The sequence below is a fragment of the Mus caroli genome, chromosome 9, assembly GCF_900094665.2.
Source record: "Mus caroli chromosome 9, CAROLI_EIJ_v1.1, whole genome shotgun sequence".
In the NCBI taxonomy this organism is placed as follows: domain Eukaryota; kingdom Metazoa; phylum Chordata; class Mammalia; order Rodentia; family Muridae; genus Mus; species Mus caroli.
This window is the reverse complement of record NC_034578.1, coordinates 17067836-17094339: the sequence shown is the minus strand read 5'-3', so window position 1 is coordinate 17094339 and position 26504 is coordinate 17067836. Positions and strand designations below refer to the sequence as shown.

Genomic DNA, 26504 nt, shown 5'->3' with positions numbered 1-26504 from the left:
CCAGTATTTGTTGTTGTTGTTATTTGGTTGTTTGGGTTTTTTTGTTTTGTTTTGTTTTTTTTCGAGACAGGGTTTCTCTGTATAGCCCTGGCTGTCCTGGAACTCACTTTGTGGACCAGGCTGGCCTCGAACCCAGAAATCCACCTGCCTCTGCCTCCCAAGTGCTGGGATCAAAGGCGTGCACCACCACCGCCCGGCTGTTGTTTGCATTTTGTTTTTCCTTTTTGAATCAGGTTTATCTCAAACTTGAGTTGTAAAGTATTGAATGACTTTGAACTTCTGGTCCTGCAGCTTCCATTTTGGTTTTTTCGAGACAGGGTGTCTCTGTGTAGCCCTGGCTGTCCTGGAACTCACTCTGTAGACCAGGCTGGCCTCGAACTCAAAAATCTACCTACTTCTGCCTCCTAAGGGCTGGGATTTAAGGCGTGTGCCACCACTGCCTGGCAGCTTCCATTTCTAAAGTGCTGGAATTGCATGCGTACATCAGTACACCTAATTTTTGTCTGTCGTTTCATTTTCTCTTTTGAGACAGGATCCTCATGAATTTGATTTCCGTTGTAGCTGAGGATGATATCATAAGATCTGCCTTCCCCTTTCAAGGGCTTAGATTACAGGTGTATGCACCAGACCAACCCTTTAGGTGGTGTTAGGTGGTGTTAAGGATTCTCGCCTGCCTATTCTCAGGCCTGCCTTGTAAGGCGGTTCCTTGCTGCAGCTCCGCCCTTTTACTCAATGGCCCAGAGTCAGGGGAAGGGGGCAACGCTCGGGCTGGTTCCAGCCAATACGCTGAAAGGGGCCGGGCGAGAGGCGGGGCTTCCGCCAACCAATCACTACACGCGCCCTCCTTGCCGCTCTATGTCGCTCCGCCCTGAGCTCGCTGGTCCCAGAAGGCGCCGGGTTTCCCAAGATGGCGGCCGACGTGTCCGTTACTCACCGGCCGCCGCTGAGCCCGAAGGTGGAGGCCGAAGCGGAAACTCCCGAGACCGTCGATCGCCGGGCGCCCGAACAAGAGTTGCCGCCGCTCGATCCGGAAGAGATCCGGAAACGCCTGGAACACACTGAGCGCCAGTTCCGTAACCGCCGCAAGATACTGATCCGAGGCCTCCCGGGGGACGTGACCAACCAGGTATGGGGGGTGGGGGTGAGAGCGTGGCGGGAAATACCACGGTGCGCGTGCGCGGGGGGGGGGGTTGGAAACCCGGCGGTACCAACGCTGCTGTGAGTGGGGGCTTTCCCCAGTGTCGTATCCTCTCCCAGGGTCATGAAACATTAAGAACGAAGTGGAAAGGGCATGGTTAGGAAAAAGAAAAAAAAAAACAAAAAACACTTTAAAGTGCTGGTCGACGTTGCTAGGGGCGACCATCAGACTTGGGAGAGGCCAAGTGGTTGAAGGTTGCAGGTAGTTGGAAGGGGCAGGCAGCTGTGGCCCTGCTGAAATATGTACCGGAGACTGTGAATAGATTGATTGAAATAGATTCCAACTGACCCATGCATATTCAGAGGGTTGTTTCCCTCCTCTGCCTTCGGGTGACAGGAGCTCAAATCTGGAAGTTTCAGAATTAAGAGCATTGCTTTTCTTATCAAGCATACATCCACACCTTTTAGAGGTAGACCCGGAAGTTGGAGCTGCATCCCTCAAATGCCTACTAGAATTGATTTGGGAAAATGAAGTCTCCCTTCGACATGAACATGAACATGCCGCGGTGGGGGGTTGGGATGTGTATTCTATGGCACTTCCCTGTGGCTAATCTTGTCTGCCGGGAGTGCCCTTCTATTGGGAACCCATGTAGAGCAGGGTGTGCAATGCTCTTTGGACCCAAGAAAGTGGTATCTGTGTTGCCCAGCCCGGTGGTGGTGGGATAGGCCCTTTCTGATTGCTGCTAAATTGTCTGCTCACTGGCTCACCCTAGTACCCCCTGCTCTATAGGCACATGGCTAGTGAAGGTGCAGAGGTGTTGGGGAGCACAAGAAAGGACCAGACCTGGAATAGACACCTGTGTGCATGGTGTCGTGAATATCTGGAACTGCCAGCCCTATCTCCTTGGGCTCATACACAGGTCATTTGGTGCAAGGAAGCCAGGCAACTTGCCCTGGAAGCCAGCATTCAAAACAGCAGCCCTGTCAACATGAGGGAGTTTGGGTGGCCCCTGCACCCATACAGTGTAGGGTCAGATAAGTGAGTGGGGTCCCTGGTCAGGTAGCATGCCCCCTGTTGTCATGATAGTTTGTGTGTTTCACTTCTTACAGCCTCAGCTGTTTTCCTCTTGGAGAAAATGGCTTCATAATTAGCTGTGGATGTGTTTCAACCTTGCACGGGGGAAATCAGACAAGTTGGGCAGCCTCCTTGAAGGCGTGCAGTTTGAGTTATTGGTGTTCCTAGCATGTAATCTGCAGTCTTGCCCTGCACAAGATAGATTGTAGAAGATAGCTGTATGGATAAACAGCTATTCATTTATCTGCTTATATGGAGGGTCCACCTGTAGGCGGGCTTGCCCAGTGACTCCCCGGCTTCTGCTTGTGTCTCTGCAGGAAGTACATGACCTCCTGAGCGACTACGAACTCAAGTACTGTTTCGTGGACAAATACAAAGGGACAGGTTTGTGGGCCATGGATGGACAGGGCAATTATGACATGACAGTCCCCAGTGGTGACAGGACCTGGCTCAGCATCTGTTGTGAATTGTGGGTCCTGTGTTGTGTCAGAGGAAACAGATCCTTTTTCTGTCTGTCCGTGTCTTAATTTTTTTGAGGCAGGGACTCACATGAAGCTCAGGTTGGCCTTGAACTCCTAGAGATCCACTTACTTGCTTTTGCTTCTTGAGTACTGGAATTAAAGGCGGGCACCACCCACCCTTGTCAGTTCCTTTATCTAGTGTGAGTGTGTGTGTGTGAGTGAGTGTGAGCATAGGCAACCAGTGTGGAAGTTAGAGGACAATGTTCTAAAGTCAGTTTCCCCTTGCTGAGGCAGGATCGTGGTTCTGTCTTGCTGTACATTCTGGGCAGTTCTCCTATCTTAGACTTTGAGGAGGGCTGTGATGACGGGTGCATAGGAGAGCATGCATATACTCATGAGAGTCTGGGGCTGGAACTCGGGCTTAGGTATGGCAGCAGACTCCATTTTCCAGCCTTCTTCTTTCCATTCTTTGAGGCATGGATTTAGGCTGTAGCCCAGATTGTCCTGGGGTTCATGGTGTGGCCAGTATCCTAAAGCTTGTAGCATTCCTTTAGCTTGTACCACTCCTTTGTCTTTTTTATGTTGTAGTTTTCCTTATTTGATGTGTATGGGTGTTTTGCCTGAGCACCATGTGCCTGTTTGGTGCCCACTGAGGCTGGCAGAGGGCACCAGATTTCATGGAACCAGAGTTAAAGAGGGTTAAAAGCTGCCATGTTGGTGCTGGGAACCAAACCCCATCCTTGCAAAAGCAGCAAGTGCTCTTTAAGTGCTGAGCTCTCTCTCCAGCCCATTTTTGGTTTTGGACTTTAGGTTTTACTTAAAGCAGAGTCTCATATAGCCCAGATTAGAGTTTATTTATTGTATAAGTGAGATTGGCCTTAAACATCAAGACACCCTCCTGCCTCCACTTGCAAAGTGCAAGGCTTGTAATCCATGTATCAGTGTGCTCAGCTCCCCACTGCTCTTACTTGTCTCTTCCTAACCCAGGCCCACTGGGCACCCTACTCTGTCATAGGCTGAGGCGCCCCTGTATGGAGTGGTCAGCCCTATGCCCTTGGGGTAAGACTTGACAGCGTTGCTTCCTCTGTGAGGCCATCAGTGAATGTCTATGCTTTCCTGCATTGTGCCAGGTGTTTAGACCATGGAGCACCTTCTGACAACTTAATGTGGAGAGGAATGTGCCCCTTCTAACACCTACCTGACAGGCCAGGCAGTGGTTAAGATGCTGGCCATTGGAGGCATGGTCACAGGTTGGAATCTTGGTCTGTGTTTACTCTATGGGATTGTATATGAGTAACAGCAGTGGATGCAGACTGAGTGTGCCTGACACAGACTGCTTAGAGCACAGCTGCTGAAGGCTGGGGAGATGGCTCAGCATTTGTCAGATACGCATGAGGACTGCAGTTGGAACCCCAGCAGCTACAGGAATGCTGGGTGGGCTGGCCTGATGACCCACTTGTAATAGAAGTGTGTGGGAGGTGGAGCCAGTCTCCTGAACAAGCTGGGTAGGTAGATTAGCCAAATTAGCAAGCATTAAATAAGAGACGACCTCTACCTCTACCTGTGCGTACACTCACTGTAAACATGCATGCACACCTGTTTACCATACCCATACACATGCAAGAAAAAGAGTCTAGGGATCAACAAAGCAAGCAGACCTGGTGCAGGCCTCCCGCCACAGGGCTTGGAGCACACCAAAAGCCAAGGATATTTAAGTCCCTTTAGAAAATAACATGGTAGGGTGTGGTGGCACACAGCTTTAATCCTCACACTTGGACGGCAGAGATAGCTTGATCTCTGAATTTGAGGCCAGTCTGACCTATAAATCTAGCCCAGGTCAGCCAGGAAACAAACAAACAAACAAAAAGGAAGCAGAAAGCAAGCAAGCAAATACCATCCTGGGAGCAAGGGAGATGGCCCAGTGGGTAAAGCTGTTTTGAAAGTTGTGCTCTAACGTTGGAGGTAGAGCATCAGAAGATCAGGCTACCCTTGGCTACATAATACACTTGAGGACAGGCTGAAGTACATGGGACCTTCAAAAAGGAAGAAGGCAAAATGAGGTTATGGGATCAAAAGCAGTAGGGGCACAGGGGTACAGAGCCAGGATCTAAGAGAGGAACTGGCTTAGGTTGGGTAGGGCAGTCAGGTAAGTGGACAAAGCTCAGGCAGGACAAGCCTGGCAGGCACCAGAAAGCAGTGCTGAGTGTTAGGGGAGCTGGGAGCACGCAAGCTGGGCCGCCTCAGGAGGGTCTCTGAACAAGGCTCCTGTGGCTGTGAGATGGGTTGTGAGTGAGGAGACCAGAGGGGCAGAACACGGCTCTGGAGACCAACTACTGAGTATTTGTTGTATTCTTGTGTGTGTGTGTGTGTGTGTGTGTGTGAGCGCACATGTGCATGTGTGGTTTACTAGAGATTTCATTTAGGACTTCTTGAATGCTAGGAAAGTGCTCTACTGCCTAAGTACATCCTTAGTCCTTATCTTTGTTTTGTTTTTTAATTTTGTGGTGCTAAAGATGAACACTTTTAATTCCAGCCTCAGGTCTCATTTGTGTTTTTTGAGACAGTGTAAGTCACTATGTACCCAAAGATGACCTTGATTTTCTGATAACCTTGGTTTAGTCTTGTGCTGAAGTGACAGGCGTGTGCTGCCATTCCACAAGATAGAACCCAAGGCCTCATACGTGCTAGGCAAACACTCTACCAACTGAGCTATTCTCATCCCAGCCCTTGGGTTTTTATAGCCCAGGCTGACTTTGAACTCTGTTCTCCTGGACCATGTTGCAGATGTTGGGATCACAGCCACAGCCTGGCTCTTGGGTACTGATCTGGTTCTGTTGATTCTCCACCAAAGATGGTGGGTGAGAGGGCTAACCTACTCCCATTTGACCTTTAAGAAGCCAGAACCATTAAGAGTTTGGGGCTTGGGGGCTGCAGAAATGGTTATGAGTACTCACTCCTATCCAACAGTTCTGAGTTCAATTCCCAGGCACCCACATGGCAGCTCATGCCTGTCTGTGGCTGTATTCTGGTGTGCAGATAAAGTACCAATATACATGAAATACACCAATAAATCTTTTTAAAAATAAAAGAGTTTGGGGTTGGAGCTCAAGTTGGTTCAGTGACCGAGAGCACCGGCTGATCTTCCAGAGAACCCAGGTTCGATGCCCAGCACCCACATCATGGTTCACAACCACCTATAACTCCAGTTCCAGGGACTCTAAAACCATCTTCTGGTCTGCACAGGTACCAGGCACATATGTGTTATGGAGAGATGTCAGAGGGACTGGTGGAAATGCAAGGCTCCAGCTGACTGGACTGTGTTTTCCAGTAGTAGTTGATGTTCTGTTCACACCTGGTTTAGAGGGCCCAGGGTAGAAAGACAGGGCACTCTGACCCCAGCTTCTCTCCTACCCTACAGCTTTTGTGACTCTGCTGAATGGGGAGCAGGCTGAAGCTGCCATCAACACCTTCCACCAGAGCCGCCTTCGAGAGCGGGAGCTGTCAGTTCAGTTGCAGCCTACCGATGCTCTGCTGTGCGTGGCCAACCTACCACCTAGTCTGACACAGGCACAATTTGAAGAGCTGGTGCGGCCCTTTGGCAGCCTGGAGCGCTGCTTCCTAGTGTACAGTGAGCGCACTGGCCACTCTAAAGGATATGGCTTTGCAGAGTACATGAAGAAAGACTCAGCAGCCAGGGCCAAGTCTGACTTGCTGGGCAAGCCACTGGGCCCACGCACACTGTACGTGCACTGGACAGATGCTGGGCAGCTGACCCCTGCATTGTTGCATTCTCGGTGCCTCTGTGTGGACCACCTGCCACCTGGCTTCAGCGATGTGGATGCCCTGCGCCGGGCTCTGTCAGTGGTCTATACCCCCACCTTCTGTCAGGTAGGTCTTGGGTCATTTGAAGCAGCTGTCAGCTCTGAATGGGGCTCTTGGGAGATGCTCTGGGATATGGTGGTTAAGGGCATAGGTGTAGGAATGGTTCAAAGATCAGAGTGCAAATCCTCCTTGGCTCATCTCACACCCTCTTATCACTCACATACTCATTACTTAGATCATGTAGCCCAGGCTAGCCTAGAAACACCATCTTTTTGCCTTACCCTCATGGTTGTCAGGGTTACTGGTAGGAGGCACTTTGCCTGACTCATGTTTGTTATTTTGTTTTTTGAGATAGCCCATACTGATCCTGAACTTGGTATGTAGCTGAGGATGAGCGTGAATTCTAGATTGTATAGGTTCTACTTCTCAAGTACTGAATCATGCTTCACCATGCTGAGTTATGTGGTGTGGGGATTGGAATTCCTTAGGGCTTCCTGCATTCTAGGCAGTATACAGCTCTACCTGCTCAGCCCCAGCCTCAGCTCCCATCACAGTGTCTTGAGCATCTGTAGCCAAGCCAGGCATGGAAGAGGCCAGAGTCATGATGACATTCAGCTGGGCTTGGATGGATTTCAGCCCTCCTTGGTGTTGTGGGCAAGTCTGTTTGCCTGCACCTTACTCTGATTTCATCTCCTCTACCTCTTTTCTAGACATATGTAATTATGGCTAGCCTGGAACTCAGAGATCCACCTGCCTTTCCCTCTTGAGTGCTGGGATTAAAGACATAACACCACAGGACTTAGTCTACATAGGCTAAGTATTAAAGTATCTTAAAAAATAACTTGTACACTTATTTATTTGTATGCTTCTGTGTATATGTGCATACAAGTATACACACAATGGTACCTGTATGGTGTTGAGAGGAAAATTTTCAGGAGTCATTTCTCTTATAACCATGTGGCTACTGGTGATCAAATTGAGTTTGTGAGGCTTGTGTCTTTTTCTACTGAGCCATCTCTCTGCCTTAATGAATGGTTATTATAAAGGCTTCTCCTTCATTCTTATGTCCCCATGTATTTATTTTGCTAATGCTGGGAGTGGAACAGGCCTTGCCCAGCAAGTGCTTTACGCCAGAGCTATATCCCACCCCGTCCTTAGATGCTTACTGAGCAGTTCTGAGTCCACCTCTGCAGGACACAGTTGGGTTTGGTGCTCTGAATAGAACATGGGCTTGGGACTCAAGACAGATCAAAGTTTGCGTCTCCAGTTCTCAGTTCAGAGTTCATGTGGTCCCAATCACGTGGTGACCCTTTTGTATCTGTCTCTGGGGTTTATGAGATGGTCACAGTATGTGTTCATGTTAGAGTGCCTTCCTAGAATCTGCCAGTGAGAGGCTAGTGTGCCTAAGCTGTGGAACACCTGCCTGGCATGTGCAAGGCCCTGGGTCATCTTAGCTCAGTTGACAAGGCCAAGCCTGATGACAGTTTGATTCCTGCTCCCTACATGGTAGAAAGAAAGAACCAACTCTCAAGTTGCCCATGACACATGAACGCACATAAGATAAATAAAATGCAATTTCTTTTCTTTTCCTTTTTTTTTTCAAGTAATAAAGCACAGGGCATATACATACCTTTTTACTTATTGTATTTTTGGTCTGTTTTTGTTTTGTTTTAAAGAGAGGGTCTAGCTATATAGCCCTGACTGTCTGGGAGCACACACTGTAGACCAAGCAGACCCTGAACTCACATGACTCTGCTTTCTGGGTGCTGGAATTAAAGGCGAGAGTGAGTGAGTGTGAGTGGGGGGGTAGGGGGACTACTGTCTGAGATAGGTCAGGCTCCCTACCCCTGTTTAGACCTAATTTTAAAGATAAAAAGCCTCAATTCTTTATACATCTATGCATGTATAAATCCTCCTTTCTGTGGAGATTAATATCTGTGGGTACTTATGGCCCCTTTTTGTATAATTATCAAGGCCTAGGTTTCCACTATCTGAGATAGGTCAAGCTATCTCCTGTTTATGATCTATAATTTAAGATCAAAAACCTAAAAGTATTTACCTATATATTTAACTTTAAAAAGATTGCCTTCTACTTATTGAATAAGCCTATTTCTCAGCTCTACATTTGTTATACCAGACTAAGCAATCCCAAAAATCCCATATAGACTTTTTTTTTAATATAATCTCTCTAAATTCTCCCTTCTTGCGGTTATTTTCTGCATTTGAGATCAAGGACTTGGATTTCTTTATTTTATGTATATTTAAGAACATTGAAACGATTACCATTATACTCCCTTGACTCCTTAAAAACAATTAAATCAAACTTTATTTATCCCTATCCTTTGATCATTTGCTTGTAGGAAGTAGGCTTTGTCCATCATCTGACTCTTTCTCAGAGCAGCCAGCCTGTCTTTGTATAGCAGGGGCTCCCAGCATCTCTGAGCTAAGGCTCTCTAAGGCGATAGAATCCTTTTAGAAGGGCCTGGGGTAGTTTTGCAGCTTGTGTGGGAACCATGTGATTTGGCTTGACTTGCTGAGAAATTCTCCCCTCAGACTTATATATCATTTGTGTGTGTACATGTATTCTATCCAAGAATCTTTAATTTTTAATCGTGAGTTCTTGCCCCACATTGGGCACCATCTGTAGTGGTGAACTAGATAAGCTTCTTTGGCTCCCAGCAGGTTGCTATTTCAGCCACCTGCCAGAGCCCTCTGCATTCTCAAATGAAAGACACTCTCATGCATGCACACGCAGTTAATTCTGATAGGCCTTGACTAGCTCAAAGGCTGGAATCTTCTAATTCTTTCTGAGGCTAGCAAACACTCTCCTATGGTGTTCCCAGTGTTAACATCCTTTAAAATCTATATTTCATCTCTGCTACCCCAGACACAATCTGGGAGTAGCCGTTAGGACCACTTACCAGAATTCTTACATGGCTGGTCATCCTACTCCCCTCTCATGGCGATCCTGCCTCTTCCTTTCTTCCCACCTCTCCCAAGCCTGGGGATAAGTCCTGCCCCTGTCCTGTTTAGCCATTGGCTGCTGGCATCTTTATTTACCAGTTAAACCAAATGGGGGCTGGGTCCCTCAGTGTCTTATAAGTAGTCATTCATTAAGCAGTTTTTGGGACCAAAATTAACATTATAACACAAGCAGTGTTTGGCCAAACCCACTTCACGTGTGTCATTGTGCCTGGCTGAGATGCATGCCTTTAAATGCCAGCACTGCAGAGATAGAAGCAGAAGCTCTCTGAGTCCAGCTCAGCCGGTGCTGCATAGTTTCCCGTGTCTTTAAAGAAAGAAAACTGCTCAGAGGGGTCCACTGGCCTGGGCTCTTATGCAGAAGAGTTGCTATGGAAACATACTTGGCCACTGTTTTCCTGGGCCTACAGCTAACTGCTGTGGTTATAGGGGTATGCCAATATATCTAGCTTTTCTTCCTCCCTCCTTCCCTTCCTCCTTGTCTCCCTCCCTCCCTCCCTTCTTTCCTTCCTCTTTAGAGACAGTGTCTGTCTCTCTGTCTGTCTGTCTGTCTATCTATCTATCCCAGCACTGAAGGTGGGGGTGGGAAGATCCCTTGCTGATTTCTAGCCTTGTCCAGAAAAATGTGAGCCCCTAGTTTAGGGAGAGAGCCTGCCTCAAAGAAATGAAGACTGAACAGAAAACACACCCTCTCAAATATACCAACTTTTTTTCTCTGAGGCCTGGGTGTGATGGCATATGCCTTTAATCTAGCACATAGCCGGCAGAGGCCGACAGATTTCTTTGAGTTCAAGGCCATGCTGATCTATCAGTTCCAGGTTAGCCAGGGCAACACAGTGAGATCTTGTTTTAATAAAAAAATTTAAATACAACATGGGTAGCATTGGACTAATCTAGCTTCCATCCATTTTCACTCCTGGAACATACCTGGTCTGAACTTCTAGATGAAGGTTTTAGGCTCAACAAACCACTGGGCTCCTGTGGAGGAGGCTGGTGAAATAAAATAGCTCTTGCTGTGACTTTAGTCTCTCTGTGTCTTCACTGGCACCATGACTTCCACATTCACATAGTAATAGCAGCCTTGAATAACCAGCCTGTAGTTCCTGGCAGGCCTGGGTGCGCCCTCCCACGTCAGCCCCTTGCCACACAGTATCTGTGGCCCAAGACATGTGTTCAGGGCAGACTCTGCAGCCATCTCTTACCTCCTGATGTTCCTGGTAGTCCCTGTCAGAGTTTGTTCCCAGTGTGTTAGCACAAGTAATATAATAGCTATGGGTGCGATGTGTCCTTTCTCTGCCCTCTGGCTAGCCATGTGGCCTTGTGCAAACTAACCTAGGGCCTCTGTTAGCCATTGCACAGATTTAGTGGCCAGTTAATGGACGAGTGGCAAGGAGTCAACTCTCCCCAGGGTTCATTATGTGTTTGGGGTCAGCGTCTGGTCTCTGTGGTTACTTACCTGGTGCTCATAAGTAAATCTCTCACAGCTGGCATGTGGCCAGGATGGGCAGCTAAAGGGCTTCGCGGTGCTGGAGTACGAGACAGCAGAGATGGCAGAGGCAGCACAAGAACGGGCAGATGGCCAGGCCCTGGGTGACAGCCACCTACGTGTGTCTTTCTGTGCCCCAGGTCCCCCTGGCCGCAGCATGCTAGCAGCACTCATTGCTGCCCAGGCCACGGTGAGTAGAGCACTCCTTGAACACCATTGTCTCCCTTCTGTGGGCTTTGATCTGAGCCACCCTCTGGCCTCTTCCTCAGGCTCTCAATCGAGGCAAGGGACTCCTGCCTGAGCCAAATCTTCTGCAGCTATTGAACAACCTGGGCCCATCTGCATCCCTCCAGCTGCTCCTCAACCCTCTGCTTCATGGGGGAGCCAGTGGCAAGCAGGGTAAGATAGGCCATGCATGGTGGCAGGGGTGTCATGCAGAGCTTCCCACAGGCAAGACCCACCCTTCCCTGCCTGGACCTTTCCACCATCTGTCATGCTGAGAACCTGCAGTTGTGCTGGGTGGTGACTTATCACAGAGCATCGTGTTTCCTTTCAGGTCTCCTGGGTGCGCCCCCTGCTATGCCACTGCTCAGTGGGCCTGCCCTGTCCACTGCACTGCTGCAGCTAGCCCTGCAGAGCCAGAGCCAGAACCAGAGCCAGAGTCAGAAGGTAACAGCCTCATATTGGGGGCAGCCCCACCGGGCTCCTTTTCTAGCCCACCCCTGTATGAGAAGTTACATTTCCCTCTGCTCTGGAGAGATCCTGGGCCTGGTGGCCAGGGCATGCCTACCTATACCTGAAGTGACTAACTAGGGAAGCCCAGCCTTACTTACACAGCTGTGGTGTAGTTACCCTTGGTCAGCAATGTTCTGTGATGAGCAAGGGGGCTGGATGCTAAGGACTGTCATTGGGTATGTGTGACAGTGGTGGATTTTTTGGAGTGACAGCCCTGACATGCTCAGTATATCTCCAGTGCATATAGGTCAGGGCCTGGTATATACGCAGAGCCTGTAGGCCACATGAGTAGGTGATGGGTGGGGGTGGGGTCACAGGTGCTGGAGGGCTCCCTATGTGTGTCTGCCTGTGAGTAAGTTTTGAGTTGGTGATACTGGGCATTGTGACTGCCAGGACTCTGGGTGTCCCGTGTCTGCTTCCCAGGCCATATTGTCCCCACCCTCAGCTGACTGTGCTCTGTTCTAGAAGCCTGGGATCCTGGGCGACTCACCTCTGGGTACCCTCCAGGCCGGGGCCCAACCTTCCAACTCCCTCCTTGGGGAGCTGTCTGCAGGTAAAGTCAGACCCTGCCACTCCACCTCTCTAGACATACTGTTCCCCTCCCCTGTGGCCTTGGGCAGGTTGCCTGCTCTGCCTGGCTGTTCTGTCTGTTGCTTTGGTGCTCACCTTGTGGGGCAGCTGGCAGTGTCTTTGAATGCTGGCACTCAAAGAGACCCTGCATCTACCTCTGAGGCACAGGGTTCTTGCCTGTTTCAGGACCATGGGTAGAGTGGCCCGTCAGGGCTGGGCCCTTAGCTGACACCTTCTTTTTCTCTTTAGGGGGGGGCCTAGCCCCGGAACTGCCGCCCCGCCGAGGGAAGCCACAACCCTTACTACCACCATTGCTGGGTCCCTCTGGGGGTGACCGGGAGCCCATGGGTCTGGGTCCCCCAGCATCCCAGCTCACTCCACCCCCAGCCCCTGTGGGGCTCCGAGGCTCCAACCATAGAGGCCTCCCGAAGGACAGTGGGCCCCTGCCAACGCCCCCTGGGGTAAGGTGCTACCCTACTTCCAGCCTCCCCTACTTTTGAGGTCTCCTCTACCCAGGTCCCTAGCAAAACCAGCCCTCCTGTTACAGGTCTCACTGCTGGGGGAGCCCCCAAAGGACTACCGCATCCCCCTCAACCCCTACCTGAATCTACACAGCCTGCTTCCATCCAGTAACCTGGCAGGCAAGGAGACCCGGGGCTGGGGAGGCTCTGGGAGAGGCCGCCGCCCAGCTGAGCCCCCCTTGCCTAGCCCTGCAGTTCCTGGTGGAGGCAGTGGTAGCAACAATGGCAACAAAGCCTTCCAAATGAAGTCCCGCCTGCTCAGCCCCATCGCCAGCAACCGCCTGCCCCCTGAGCCAGGGCTGTCTGACAGCTATGGCTTTGATTACCCCACAGTGAGTACTGGGCTGCCCTGTATTCTGCCTCTCTTAAGGGTGGCCCTTTGCACCTGTAGAGCAGGTTCATCTGCAGACTATGCAGTGTGAGCTTTCTTGGTCCAAATATCCAAAATGTGAAAGAAAGGTATCCGATGAGATCACTCAGTCACAGGCATGAGGGCCTAAGTCTCATCTCAGAATCCACATATTATAAAAGAGGTAGGGCTGTAGTGCTTGTAACCCCAGTTCTGAAGTGGCCCAAACAGGAAGGCATCTAGTCTAGTAGGTAAACTCTAGGCCAGGGGAGACATCCTATTTCAACTGGGTTTGATGACAAGGCAGGAAGATAGCTGTGTAGTTTGAGGCCAGCCTGGTTTATAGAGCAAGTTCCAGGCAAACCACAGCTGTATAGTGAGACTTTGTCCCGAAAAAGGTGGACAGGATTGCAACAATCCTATGGATCAGCATATGGATCCTCAGAGCCTGTAGAAGCTGGGCAGGTGTGGCAAGTTACCTGTAATCCTAGGGAGCAGCAGGTGGGAATGGCATCTCTGCAGGGAGCTGATGAGCTAGACTAGTGGGACCGGCAAGCTCTAAGTGCTCCAATGGATACAGTGGAGAAAGATCCTGAGGTCATCTTTGTCTTCCATACTTCCATACATCTGCACACACATGAATACACTGGCCAAAAACTATAGAAAATATGTGGACAGCTCCTGAGCAACAGGACCCAATGCCTCTTGCTTCTGTACACACACACACATTCTAAAACATACACAGTCTCACACACATACATACAGTCTCCCACACACATGCACACACATCAGTACATAGTCACACACACATGCACACACAAACATACATACATACATAGTCTCACACACATGCACACACATCCATACATAGAGTCTCACACACATGCACACACATACATGCAGTCTCACACACACATGCACACACATTCATGAAAGGGGCAGGTGTTCCAGCCTGAGCTTCATCCAAGCTTGAATTCCAAAATTCTTAGAGACCCTGTATGACTGCAGGTGGGACATATTACATCTGACCTTTGTGAGTCACAGCTCACACTGTCAGCTAGGTGTTGTGCCAGCAAAGTGGAACCGGGAGGATCAGAAGTTCAAAACTGGCCCAGGCTACATGAGACCCTCAAAAGCAAAAGAAAATTAAAATAAAGGTGTGGGCTGGTGAGCTCCCCCAACTGCCAGCGGTGCTTGTCTTCATGTCCGGAAACCTAAACTATTCCTGGTCCCACACAGTAGAGGGACCTGCTTCCCCAAGTTGTCCCCTCAGTGGCATCATGGTACACAGAGGCACAAAAGTGTCATTCAGTATGTAGTGTGTTTCTCATTGAACTTAGACAACCTCTCTGCCCCCATGTCTCTCCATGGAGTATTCCGAAATCCAGGGCAGCCAAGGAGTCAGAAACACTCTTGAGTCCGGGGACTTCTAATAAAGGTGGCTGTATTTTCTCTAGTGTCAAGTGGGTAGTCAGGAGCTTGTGGCTGATACCCTTTCTTTCCCTGAGTCTCCTGTCCATCTTTGTCTCAGATTTTAGTCCCTGCTAGCTTTTTATTTGGTTTTGGAGTTTTTTTTTGTTTTTTTTTTTGAGAAGAACTCACGTAGCCCAGGCTATTACACTATGTAGCAGAGATGACTCTGAAAGTCTTAACCTGTCTCTACCACCTGAGTGCTGAGATCTCAGGATTTCTCCATCATACCCACACTGGAGCCCATTGGGGAGGAACCAACAGGCTGGGGAGTCAAAGAGGTGGGGCAGGTCACACTATATCACACATACAGTGCTGGGACAGATACCAGGGCTTCATGCATCCTAGCTGGGAAGGTGCTTTGCCCAACTCCCAAGACATGCCTTCTCCCTTGAGAAAGGGCTTAGCGTCCTGTCTGTCCATCTCTTCCCATTTTGATCACAATACACAGTCACTCCACAGCATCCATCCCTGGGGTCCAGGCATACCTGACCCTTGGACAGAGCACACGTCTGCTCTGGCTTCGACTGGGCCATCCCATGAAGCTCCTGCAGGCCCAAGTATGGGTCATGAATCCCTAGTGTTAACTGGTGTAGAACTGGCCCAGGATAAAGTTGGCATACACCAACCCCCTTCTCCCATGTTTCTACCCCTTTAATTTAGGATGTGGGACCTAGACGACTCTTCTCCCACCCTCGGGAACCAACCTTAGGGGCTCATGGCCCCAGCCGACACAAGGTAAGAGCCTGGATACCCTGTGTGTTCTGCAGCATATAGTATTGGCTATGTAATAAAGTGGATATAGCAGTCAGCACTAGCTGTATAATCAGAAGTGCTTTCCCTTTGTAACTGAACTCCACAAACTGGTGGCAGTCTTCCTAGGTTGTCAACTCAAACTTCGAGGTGCAAGCATTTACTCATCACCTTCAATGGGGCAGTAAGTGGTTCCCTGGGGGCTCAGCAGGGGCTCACCCCATGACTCACACAGGTGGTCAGTCATCTGTTGAAGTGAAGGTCACTGGCTCAGAGCATGGTGTCTCCCTGAGCCACTCAGAGCTTATCCTCTTGTGGTTCAGTCTGAATTTGCTACAGTGGCTGTCGGTCCCAGAGGTCCCCAGAAAATAAACATGGACAATCTGAGTCATGGTGGGCAAGGGTTCCTGCCATGGTTTTCCTCACTCAGCTGAACCTTTTTCTGCAGATGTCCCCCCCACCTAGCAGCTTCAATGAGCCCCGAAGTGGTGGAGGCAGTGGGGGACCCCTCTCTCATTTTTACTCTGGCTCACCCACCTCCTACTTCACCAGTGGCCTACAGGCTGGCCTCAAGCAGAGCCACCTGAACAAGGTGAGTCTGCCCTACAAGGGACTGTGGTCTCTAGGACCATTGGGATGCCAGGCTGTGTTGTCTGTATGTCTCTGTAGCCTTGTCATCCAAGGGGTCTCGGCCACAGCTCATGCTGCAGTGGCTTTGGCCCCTCTGGTTCCCACTGTTGAGCTTCCCCTCATCTCAAGTTGGCCTAAGGTGTGGGTGGTCTTAGCCCCAGATGACAGATGAGAGACAGCTGGATTACCACCAGGCTGGATTACCACTCATAGTTCTGAGTTGCAGGTTAGGTGGCCGCAGGGTGACCTGCCCCACCTCTTTGACTCCCCAGGCTGTTGGTTCGTCCCCAGTGGGCTCCAGTGAAGGGCTCCTGGGCCTGGGCCCTGGGCCCAATGGTCACAGTCACCTGCTGAAGGTACGGGCAGGAGGAGGGGAGGCACAGGGCTGGGTAGCCCTGGCTCTAGGAGGCCACTGACCTGGCCCCCCTTGCTGTCTGTCTCCAGACCCCACTGGGTGGCCAGAAACGCAGTTTTTCCCACCTGCTGCCCTCACCTGAGCCCAGCCCAGAGGGCAGCTACGTGGGCCAGCACTCCCAGGGCCTCGGCGGCCACTACGCGGACTCCTACCTGAAGCGGAAGAGGATTTTCTAAGGGGTCGACACCAGAGATACTCCAAGGGCCTGCACCAAGTTGCTTTTGGGTTTTTTCTGGTATTTGTGTTTTCTGGGATTTTATTTTTATTATTTTTTTTTTATGTCCTTTCTTTGGGTAATAGAGAAATCTCTGCAAAAGACTTTGCTGACCAACCAGCTGGAGCTCAAGGAATGTGGGGTATCTGGGGCCACACCATTACCTGTGGGCTTGCTCCTGGAGCCAAACCCTGCAGCCTTAAGAGAGAGGGGCCTGGCCTGCTCTCTTTCCCTCCCTAGCTCCAGGCCTCCTCTCCTGCCTCGTCACTCCTGTGTTCTGGCCTCTTGAGTGCCTTTGGAGGTGTCTCTGACCTGTAAGGATCAGAGACAGTCCCCGTTTTTAAACTTCGACAATTGACTTTGATTTCCTTTTCTAATTTTTATTATTTTTTAAAACAACCAGGATGATGATCACCTCTACTCCCCCATCCCTTCAGAAAAGCCCCAAATTGATTCTTTCAGGGTCTGGCCTGCCCAGGCTGTGTTCCACACGTGCAGGTTCCAACAGCTTAACCCTATTCTCTTCCCAGTCATCTGCTGCAGGTATAGCTGTCTCATGCCCCTGCCTGCCTATTCTGGCCAGTACCCTAAGCCCCAAGATCTCCAGCCCCTGCCCCAGTATCCTTGCCTTCTGATGCCTTAAAGTTGGGCCACAGGTCCTACTGGGTCAGAGCCTCTCAGATGCGGAGCTCCAAAAGCTCGGCTCAGGACCAAAGAGCTCTGGCCTAGGGTTCATCCTTTCTCCAGGTGTCTGCCCTGTGGACAGAAGGCTAAAGCCTTGATCTTGGCAAACGACCCCTTTTGCCCAAAGCCTGGATGCAGAGACCAGTATTTTCTGCTGGCTTCAACAGTCTCCCCTGCTGTCTGTGAAAGGTGACCATTGTACCCAGGCCACTGGGCCTCTACCATGTTCCCTCAAACCCAGGTCATTACCATCCCCAGGGTGGATCACTGGAGCAGACCTCCTCTCTGCCCATTTGAGGGGACCTAGGGGCTCTGCCCTTGGCCAGCTGAACCACCACCAGCTTCCCTCCCCAAACATGATAACCCAAACCCACTCCAGTGGGCGTATCTCCCCCCCTCACCCCACCCCCACCCCCTGCACAGACCTTTGCTGAATTAAAGTTTGTAAGTAAACGGTTTAAAAAAAAAATCAGAGCTGGCTGGTTCTTGATATAAACCATGGGCCAGCAAACTAGCTCAGCATTCTGGTAACAACACAGACAGCCTGAGTTTTATCCCTCTGCCCCAAATGGTGGAAGGAGAGAACTGACTCCCTCAGATTGACCACCGACCTACACACATGTCACAGATGGGCTCATACAACCCCTAAAATATAAGTTGGGCTTGGAGGCCAGCCTGGTCTATATGAATTGCTTAGTCTAGAGACCTATGAATTTCTCAGTCTATAGAGACTACAAACAAACAAATTTTAAAACTTGGTTGCACATAACCCGTAATTCCAGCAAAGGAATTCAGAGATCAAGGCCAGACTAGGGGATCCTGTCTAAATATTAGAGGACTCTGAGGTTGGTTCAAATTGCAGCTCTTGCGGAGAACTTAGTTCAGTTCCCAGCCCCACACTACCCATTAACTCTTCTGGGCTCCACAGGCACCCACTTGGTGCTCATACGTACATATAAGCAGAACACATACGGTACAACCTAAGGGAAGAAATATCCAACCACAGGGAGAGGCCGGAAGTCCAGCTGGATCCCAGTGCATCACCTCTGACCTCACACGGCGCCCAAACGCTGCGTTTACGGTCGCTGCGGACGCGCAGAGCATGCTAGGTCTTCCGGTCACGTGGCCTGTCATGGCCGCCTCCATGGCCCGGGGCGTGAGCGCCCGGGTCCTGTTACGGGCGGCCGGGGGATCTTGGGGACCCAGGGCCGGGCACGCGGCGGTAACATCTAGGACGTTCGGGACTACAGGTACATAGGGCTGGGCCGGGCCTCGGCGGGCAGCGGGGCCGCAGCCGCTCACCCACTCGTGTGTTTCCAGGAGAGCGGCGTGCTGGCGAGGAGGAGGCGGACAGCCCGGAGCTGCCCCGGGACGTGTGAGTGCCCGTCGTGCCACGCCCTGCCCCTCCCTGCCACTGGGCCTCAGGCCGGCCTCCGGCTCAGCACCTGCACCCTGTTTGTCCCCAGGGTCAACGTGGTGTTCGTGGACCGCTCTGGCAAGCGGATCCCGGTGAGGGGCAGAGTCGGGGACAATGTTCTATACCTGGCCCAGCGCCACGGGGTGGACCTGGAAGGTAAGTCATGAAACTAGGGAGATCCTTGGCATTCTTTCTTATACCTTTTTGTAACTTTGAGAGGTTTCATATAGCTCAGGCTCGCCTCGAACTTACTATGTATCAGAGGATGCCTTTGAACTTCTGACCCAGTCCTGCCTCCACCTCCTGGGACCTGGTTGTGCACTACCACAAACCAATATTTTTGTTTAGGTGGTGTATGGGTGGGTCCGATCTCACTCTGTGAATCAGGCTGTCCAGGAACTTAAGTATGTAATCCCAGCTAGCCTCCAACTCATTGCAGTGAACCTACTGCCTCCACTTCCTGAGTTCTGAGACTACAGGCATGTGCTACCATATCACCAAATAGGTGGGATGGGAAGAACTGAGATGGAGTCCATGTTATTCAGGCTGTTCTGAAACCAACTATATAACCAGGCTAGGCTCAAACTCACAATAGTGATGCCCCCGCCTCCACCTCTTTAGTGCCAAAATGGTTAAGACAGAGTCTCTGTGACTTACCCTTAAACCTGCTGGCTGATCGTACTGCCTTAGCTTTCTCAGTTGTGAGAATACAGGTTGTCTCTACTGTTTTACCACCTTTGTGCTAATGCCAGTAAGATGGCAATAATGGAACTGGAAAGGTCGCCAGTGCTGAAGACTGCAGATGGCTTGTGAGAAGGCCTGTGTTCTCTTCCTACCACCAGCTCTGTGCCAGGCAATTCACAGCCTTCTGTACCAATAGCGCCGGGCACACTCCCTCACCTGGCCTCCATGGGCACCTACTCACATGCACAACCCACACAGAGACACATGGAAACACTTAAAAATCTTTCTTTAAAATAACACTAAAATAAAACTAGGTGTTGGAGCAGCCCTTACTGAGCTGCTACAGTCTGTGCTTGGAGCTTGTGGATTCTCCATGTTGACCCCCCCATTCTCTAGTGCAGCCACTGACTACCTTTTTGGGGAGAGGCGGAACTGAGGCAGGATCTCTGTCTCTTGGGACTGGGATCTCAGATGCACAGTTCTGTCCCTTACTACTCTCTTGCTGTTTTTTAGGCATCACAGCTCAGTCCTGTCCTAGCACCTCTGTGCTTATAATGTGAGAGGTGATTTCCCAACAGATGGCTTGACTCCTTCTCATTCTTCAGACTTGACTGCCTGGCATCCTTTCACCCAGCTTAAGCCCCCCGTGCCCATGTCTGTCTGTATTTAGTGGCCTCATAGAGCTTAGCTTTCATTTGCTTTCTGACATTTCTCCCAGCCTCATTCACACCTTGGCCTCCCAAGGTTCTCCATGTAAGCAGGTCTGAGATCAGTGTATGTTGAGTGCTAGTTCCTTGGGACAGCTTTAGGAATAGAGGGGCAGTAGTTCCACCTTGCAGAGCAGGGGGCTGTGCACCATATTATGGTAGGCAGGGTCCAGAAGCAAGAGTCACATGGCAAATCGTGATTCAGACATGGGGCATTTCGTCCTCTCGTTCCGCCCTTGAGTATCACCCTTGAGTGCTTTCCATATTGTATTTATTTAGCTTGTTTGTGTGTGCATATGCATGCATGTGTGTACATGTGTGTGTACACGTGCATGTGCATGTGTGCGTGCATGCGTATACCTCCGTAGAGATCAGAGGACGGCCTGAGGGAGCTGGTTCACCCCTTCTATATTGTTTTCCTAGGGATTGAACTCAGATCACTGGGCTTGCAGTGACCCCTTTACCCAGTGAGAACATTTCAGGGCAACCATCGACTAATAACAAGTCCCTATTTATATTCATACCCAGCCTGGGTAACATAGCAAGAGTCCCTGTCTCAAAAATTATGACAAGTTATGAAAAAAACTGCCAACTCCCCCAAATGACAAGAGTCTTTGTGTGAATACTATGTACTGTATGTACCAAAGTGACAGTCCTTTGTCATATCATGCCGTTCTGAGCCTAACAGGAACTCTAAGCCCAAGAATAAAGACAGGTTTTCATTGGCAGACAGTTGGAAGGGTCGGTGCTGGGTTAGTGGTGCAGCACTTGGGAGGAGAGGCTGTCTGTGACTTTGAGGCCAGCCTGGTGTCTGCATAGCAAGTTCTAGGACAGCATACACAGTGAGTCTCTTTCTCAAAACAAACCCCAAGCCAGTAAAAAGCACTAGAGAGGTTGGGGACGGGGTGTGTGTGTGTATGGCTGATTCTGTTCCCAAGTCCGGCAGGCACGGTGCAGAACAGAATTTGTAACAGTTCAGAAGCAAACAATTCATGTCTCTCGTGCCTCTCCAGCTTTGTAAACTCCAAGCCAGTTTCTCTGAGCCTTTTGTTTCTTCTTTATAAAATGGTAGATTTAGCATCACTTTCAATGGCTTGTGAGAATGAACATAATTAATGCTTGGTAGAGAGAAGGGTTGACCAACAGCCAGCCCCAGGATAAAAAGGTGGCTATAGATTCCCTGGCCAAAGGTGCACGAGCCCTGTGGTGGGCACTCCTTTGTCAGAAGCTGAGCATCACAAGACCTCGCTGAGCCTAGGAGCTGAAGGCCAACCTCAGCAACACAGACCTAGATTAAACAAAGAGCACAAGGAAGGCCTGGCAGCTCAGGAAGCTGAACCAGGAGAGTGGAAAGTTCCTGATAGGACTGTCATGGTGGCTCATTGGTTAAAGGACAGTTGCCGCTAGACCTGATGACTTGGATTCAATCCCAGAATTGACACCACTTCCAGTTGTTCTCCGACGTATACATGTGCACTGTGGTATGCATATTCCCACACGGGATCACACACAGAAATAAATGGGGGGGGTTGTTTGTTTATTTATTTATTAAAGCTGCAGTAGGTATATAATTTAATATTTACCTAAAGTTATATGCAACATCTATGTACTTTAAATATACACATTATATATTGTGTATAAGATTTGTTTTATGTAGCATATATAAATACATCAGTGGGGCATAACTGACCTAGGCACCAAAGGGTAGCTTTAGGCCCCACAGATTGAATATCCAGAACACTTGCCAGGCCCATTTGGCTCATTGGCTCATGGGTGTCTTTTCGCAGGCAGCTCTCTTCCATCTGTGATTTGCTGCTGGTTTCAACTTCATTATCAAGTCAAAATCCTCACATTCTTCCTTTTCGAGACAGGGTTTCTCTGTATAGCCCTGGCTGTCCTGGAACTCACTTTGTAGACCAGGCTGGCCTCGAACTCAGAAATCCGCCTGCCTCTGCCTCCCAAGTGCTGGGATTAAAGACGTGAGCCACCACGACCAGCACTTTCTTTTTTTTTTTTTTAGATATTTTCTTTATTTACATTTCAAATGCTATCCTCTTTCCTGGATTCCCTTTCCAAAACCCCCTATTCCTTCCCCTGCTCACCAACCCATCCTCTCCAATTCCTGGTCCTGGCATTCCCCTATACTGGGGCATAGAGCCTTCACAGGACCAAGGGCCTCTCCTCCCATTGATGATATTTATTTCATATGTAAGTACACTGTAGCTGTCCTCAGACATACCAGAAGAGGGCATCAGATCCCATTACAGATGGTTGTGAACCACCATGTGGTTGCTAGGAATTGAACTCAGGACCTGTGGAAGAGCAGTCAGTGCTCTTAACCAGTGAGCCATCTCACCAGCCCTGAAATACATGTTTAAAAAGTTCTCAAGGGCTTGGCATGGTGGCTCATGCCTTTAGTCCCAGCACTTGCAGGCAGAGGCTGGCAGATCTCTTGAGTGCAAAGCCATCCTGGTCTATGAGTACATTCTAGGACAGGACAGCCAGGAATTTATGGTGAGACCCTATCTTTAAAATTATCAAAAAGCAAAACTGTAGGTTCCTTTTTAGATTTAAATGAGCCTGGATAATTTACCAAGAATTTCTGTCTCAAAAATTACAAATTTGGGGTGACTCTGGATAAAGTCACTAATTCCTCCCCCGTCAAGGTGAACTGAGGGCAGAGGCTCCATTCACTGCCCTCTGAGGTCCACATGGATGCTGTGGCAGGGGTGTTCCACCCCCATGCTTGCATACACAGTAACAAAAGGTGTTTAGAAAAGGCTTCTGAGGCCAGGCAGTGGTGCCGCATGCCTATAATCCCAGCACTTGGGAGGCAGAGGAAGGTGGATCTCTTAGTTTGAGGCCAGCCTGGTCTACAGAGTGAGCTCCTGGACAGACAGGACTGGACAGAGAAACCCTGTCTCGAAAAAACCAAAAAAAGAAAAGAAAGAAAGAGAGAGAGGAAGGGAGAGAGAGAGAGCGAGGGAGAGCTTCTAAAGGACTGAGGATGAAACTGCAGACCTCTTGTTTGCCCAAGACTCTAGAAGCAATTCCTAATACCCTTTTAAAAGTCACAGGGTGAAGCTGATGGTGGCAAGGTGCAGAGCACACCTTTAATTCCAGCACTCAGGAGGCACAGGCAGGTAGATCTCTGTGAGTTTGAGGCCAGCATGGTCTACACAGTGAGTTCCAGGACAGCCAGGGTTACAAGATAAAGAAGCCCATCTCAAAAACCCAGATGGATGGATGGATGGATGGATGGATGGATGGATGGATGGATGGATGGATGGATGGATGGATGGATGGAAATTTAACTAAAAAGTTATGTGGTGATAAACACCACAAAACAAATAGAGAGGAAACTGGGGAAACAGTTAAGTCGAAGCCTTGACTAAATGCAGCTAAACAAAGCAGAGAACATTCTAGACAGTGGGTCCAGAGGTTCAGAGGCCCTGAGTTGGAAAGGAAGTTAACGTAGTGAGAGTCGGTGTGGGACTAGGCATAAGGTTCACAGTTGTCATCCTAGCACTTGGGAAATTGAGGCAGGAGAATCAGTTCAAGGTCACCTTGGCTACGTGGCAAATTTAAAACTCATCTGGGCTGCCTCAGACTGTCTTAAACAAAAGCCTGCAGACAACATCGAAACAGTTGGCTCTGAGCTATGGAGCTAGGTGGCGGGTACTCTTCACTGAGGCTGTGTTCTTCCCGTCCTGTCCCCAGGGGCCTGCGAAGCATCCCTGGCCTGTTCCACCTGTCATGTGTATGTGAGTGAGGCCCACCTGGATCTCCTGCCTCCTCCTGAGGAGAGGTGAGTGGGCAGCCCCCGGCTAGACTGCATGTTGCCCACCTCCAGCTGCCTCAGGTTACCCTAACCCTAACCACTGTCCTTTGTCCCAGGGAGGACGACATGTTGGACATGGCTCCACTGCTCCAGGAGAACTCAAGACTGGGCTGCCAGATTGTGCTGACCCCTGAGCTAGAGGGAGTTGAGTTTGCTCTTCCCAAGATCACCAGGAACTTCTATGTGGACGGCCACATCCCCAAGCCCCACTGACAAGAGGCCACTGGACAGACCAGGCCATGGAACTGAAAAGAAAAGCCACGCTTCCTACTCCAGAGCACGGACTGCCCAGGAAAGAGAAGTTGGACCCACAGTGTGAGACCAGAGCTGCCACTGGGGACAGCCAGTGTCTGAGCCCTGAGGGGGATGGGTCTCCATCTTGGGTGTGTCAGTCCACCAGGGAGAATCGAACTATAAATTAAGGATGGACTCTAACCAGAGCTTCAATAAAAAGTCACACACATCTCCGACATGTTTTGTGTCCTTGGTGGGTGGGTGCCGGTCTGCCCAGCTCTGAGTGCCCGCACCCCTGTGACAGAGCTCGGGACGCCCTTCTTCCTGGGGATGCCCATGCGCGGCCAGGCCCCGCCCCGGCTGCAAAGAAGGGATCCACAGCATCCCTTGACCTTCAAGGTTGTGCTGTGTGATCGAAGATAGCAAAGAGGGGGATGTCCAGAGGGGGCTTCCCGATCATGAGCCACACAGCTGAGGCTCCTGGCAGCCATGGCAAAAAGTGCTCCCAGATGCAAACAGCGCCCCCACGTGACCTGCGCCGCCTGGCTCCGCCCAGGTGGCGCCCATCGTCATCACCCTCGCCTCTCATGCTCTGGTTTATCCCTGGGGGGTGGGGGAGAGAGGGGCGGGGCAGAGTTTCCACAGCTGGGCCCACAGTGGGCATGGAGGCGGCACAGGCTGGAGACTTGACGCGCCGGCAGGAACTTCTGGCGCCACCTTGTCTGGACACCAAGTCGCTCCGGAAGAGTCGACCCCCCGCGCTGGAGCCTGGAGCCCTGAGATGCCTCACTCCCAATATCAGGTGCGTGGTGCGAGGCTCTTCCATCGCCCATCCCAGCTAATGCCTCACCAGGCTTGGAGATGGAGGGGTTAGGATTCCGGCCTCTGAGCCTTCCCCTGTTAGGTACGCGGACGTAACAAGTTTCAGTCGCTACACACTGAAAGGGACAGGTGATTTCCATCCCACCCAACCAGCTGTGGCTGTATGGCCCAAAGAAGTGCCACTGAGGGCTCATCCGTGGGGTGATGAGGGTAACCTACTAAAAAACAACAGTCTGTGGGGTGATTGACTAATGGCTGCTCCAGACAGCAGCCCGACTTGGGCAGAGTACCTAGGGTGGGACCCTGCTTTGTTCGTGGTGGGATTTGGCTGATGGAGAGCTGATAGCCAGCCACAGGGGAATCGGTGTCGGCTAACAATTATTTTGCAACTTTTAAACCTAATAACCCAAGAATGTGGCCCCAGGTGGAGCACAGGGTGACCAAAGAAGAGGCACTAACGGAGTAACGCTCCACACCCCTCCTTACCTATCAAATCCAAGCCCCCAGGAAAGGGGTGGCCACGCCTTACTGCTTCTTATCCCCAGGTCTCTGTGGCCTACATGCCAGGACTCGGTCAGCACTTCATTGCCTTTCCTCCAAGAGAAAGAAAAGGGGCTGCCGGGTTCCCCTTCGCCGGCCACCCAGGTCCTGGGGTCGTGCTGGGAGCTGATGGTCATAGGGATGTCAGACCACCTGAGTATGACTAGGAATCCCAGGGGCACACAGTGCCCTAACCTGGAAACTTCCAATGCTACTTCTCCTGCCTCACTCCAGAGAAGACCACGGAAGCAGCTGAACCCGCGAATGGGTATTGAGAAGGTGGACCCCAGGTTCAAGGGGGTAACTCTGGAGTTCCAGATCCAGCCGGATTCTAGCCTCCAGATTGTACCCACCTACAGGTAGGGACTCTCAGCCATGATAATGTATGCCTATGTGTAATAGCAGTACACTCAGTCCAGGGCGGGTAGTAGATGCCTATCACCCAAGCTACTTGGGAGACTGAGGAAGGAGATGGAAAGTTCAAAGCCAGCCTGAGCTGCAGAGTGAGTTCAAGGCCAGCTTGTGCAACTTAATGAGACTGTCTCAAGACCGTAAAATGGCTGGGAGCCCGGTGTAAGGGGGCATGTTGGGAAAGAGTTGACACACATTCAAAGCTAGCCTGGCTAAATAGGTAACTAAGACTGCTTACTTCCTGGGCTAGCAAGATGGCTAGGTGGCTGCTCTTCCAGATGACCAAGGGTTAATTCCCAGCACCCACATAGCAGCTGACACTGTTGCTCCGGTTCCATGTCTTCTGACACCCTCACACCAATAAACAAGAAAAATTAAATTATTTAAAAAAAGAACACTTCTCGGCCCCCAATGGAGGAGCTAGAGAAAGTATCCAAGGAGCTATAGAGATCTGCAACCCTGTAGGTGCAACAACATTATGAACTAACCAGTACCCCGGAGCTCTTGATTCTAGCTGCATATGTATCAAAAGATGGCCTAGTCG

The 26504-nt window shown here is 50.5% G+C and overlaps 3 protein-coding genes across 4 annotated transcripts in view; all 3 read left to right on the top strand.

Moving 5' to 3' along the window:
• Window positions 1-882: 882 nt before the first annotated feature.
• On the top strand, window positions 883-17763 carry Raver1 (ribonucleoprotein, PTB binding 1). 2 transcript variants are annotated; one of them, XM_021173276.2, is made up of 13 exons: window positions 883-1126; window positions 2530-2596; window positions 6092-6561; window positions 10962-11153; window positions 11233-11362; window positions 11520-11632; window positions 12164-12251; window positions 12518-12729; window positions 12816-13121; window positions 15272-15346; window positions 15810-15953; window positions 16264-16347; window positions 16436-17763. In XM_021173276.2, exons 1-13 carry the CDS (start codon window positions 908-910, stop codon window positions 16580-16582), a joined length of 2247 nt encoding a protein of 748 aa, XP_021028935.1. In that variant the 5' UTR covers window positions 883-907; the 3' UTR covers window positions 16583-17763. The 2 variants fall into 2 exon arrangements, with proteins under 2 accessions (XP_021028935.1, XP_029337248.1); XM_029481388.1 differs by having other exon boundaries at window positions 892-1126; window positions 12167-12251.
• A 640-nt stretch (window positions 17764-18403) lies between these two features.
• Fdx2 (ferredoxin 2) lies at window positions 18404-24416 on the top strand. Its single transcript, XM_021173274.2, has 5 exons — window positions 18404-18554; window positions 18625-18679; window positions 18771-18877; window positions 23833-23920; window positions 24010-24416. Exons 1-5 carry the CDS (start codon window positions 18407-18409, stop codon window positions 24164-24166), a joined length of 555 nt encoding a protein of 184 aa, XP_021028933.2. The 5' UTR covers window positions 18404-18406; the 3' UTR covers window positions 24167-24416.
• A 425-nt stretch (window positions 24417-24841) lies between these two features.
• Window positions 24842-26504, top strand: part of Zglp1 (zinc finger GATA like protein 1) — a 6102-nt gene continuing 4439 nt past the window's right edge. The window contains exons 1-2 of the mRNA XM_021173427.1: window positions 24842-24989; window positions 25555-25908. Coding sequence (XP_021029086.1) covers window positions 24850-24989; window positions 25555-25908 — 494 coding nt within the window. The 5' untranslated portion in view covers window positions 24842-24849. The remainder of the gene's footprint in view (window positions 24990-25554; window positions 25909-26504) is intronic.

Excerpts from the sequence above, each read along its gene's own strand:
- Fdx2 (XM_021173274.2), top strand. The coding sequence starts at position 18,407 with ATGCTAGGTCTTCCGGTCACGTGGCCTGTCATGGCCGCCTCCATGGCC. Across the intron at positions 18,555-18,624 it reads TAGGACGTTCGGGACTACAG|GAGAGCGGCGTGCTGGCGAG; the intron begins GTACATAGGGCT and ends GTGTGTTTCCAG. Across the intron at positions 23,921-24,009 it reads CTGCCTCCTCCTGAGGAGAG|GGAGGACGACATGTTGGACA; the intron begins GTGAGTGGGCAG and ends CCTTTGTCCCAG.
- Raver1 (XM_021173276.2), top strand. The coding sequence starts at position 908 with ATGGCGGCCGACGTGTCCGTTACTCACCGGCCGCCGCTGAGCCCGAAG. Across the intron at positions 1,127-2,529 it reads CGGGGGACGTGACCAACCAG|GAAGTACATGACCTCCTGAG; the intron begins GTATGGGGGGTG and ends GTGTCTCTGCAG. Across the intron at positions 2,597-6,091 it reads GGACAAATACAAAGGGACAG|CTTTTGTGACTCTGCTGAAT; the intron begins GTTTGTGGGCCA and ends CCTACCCTACAG.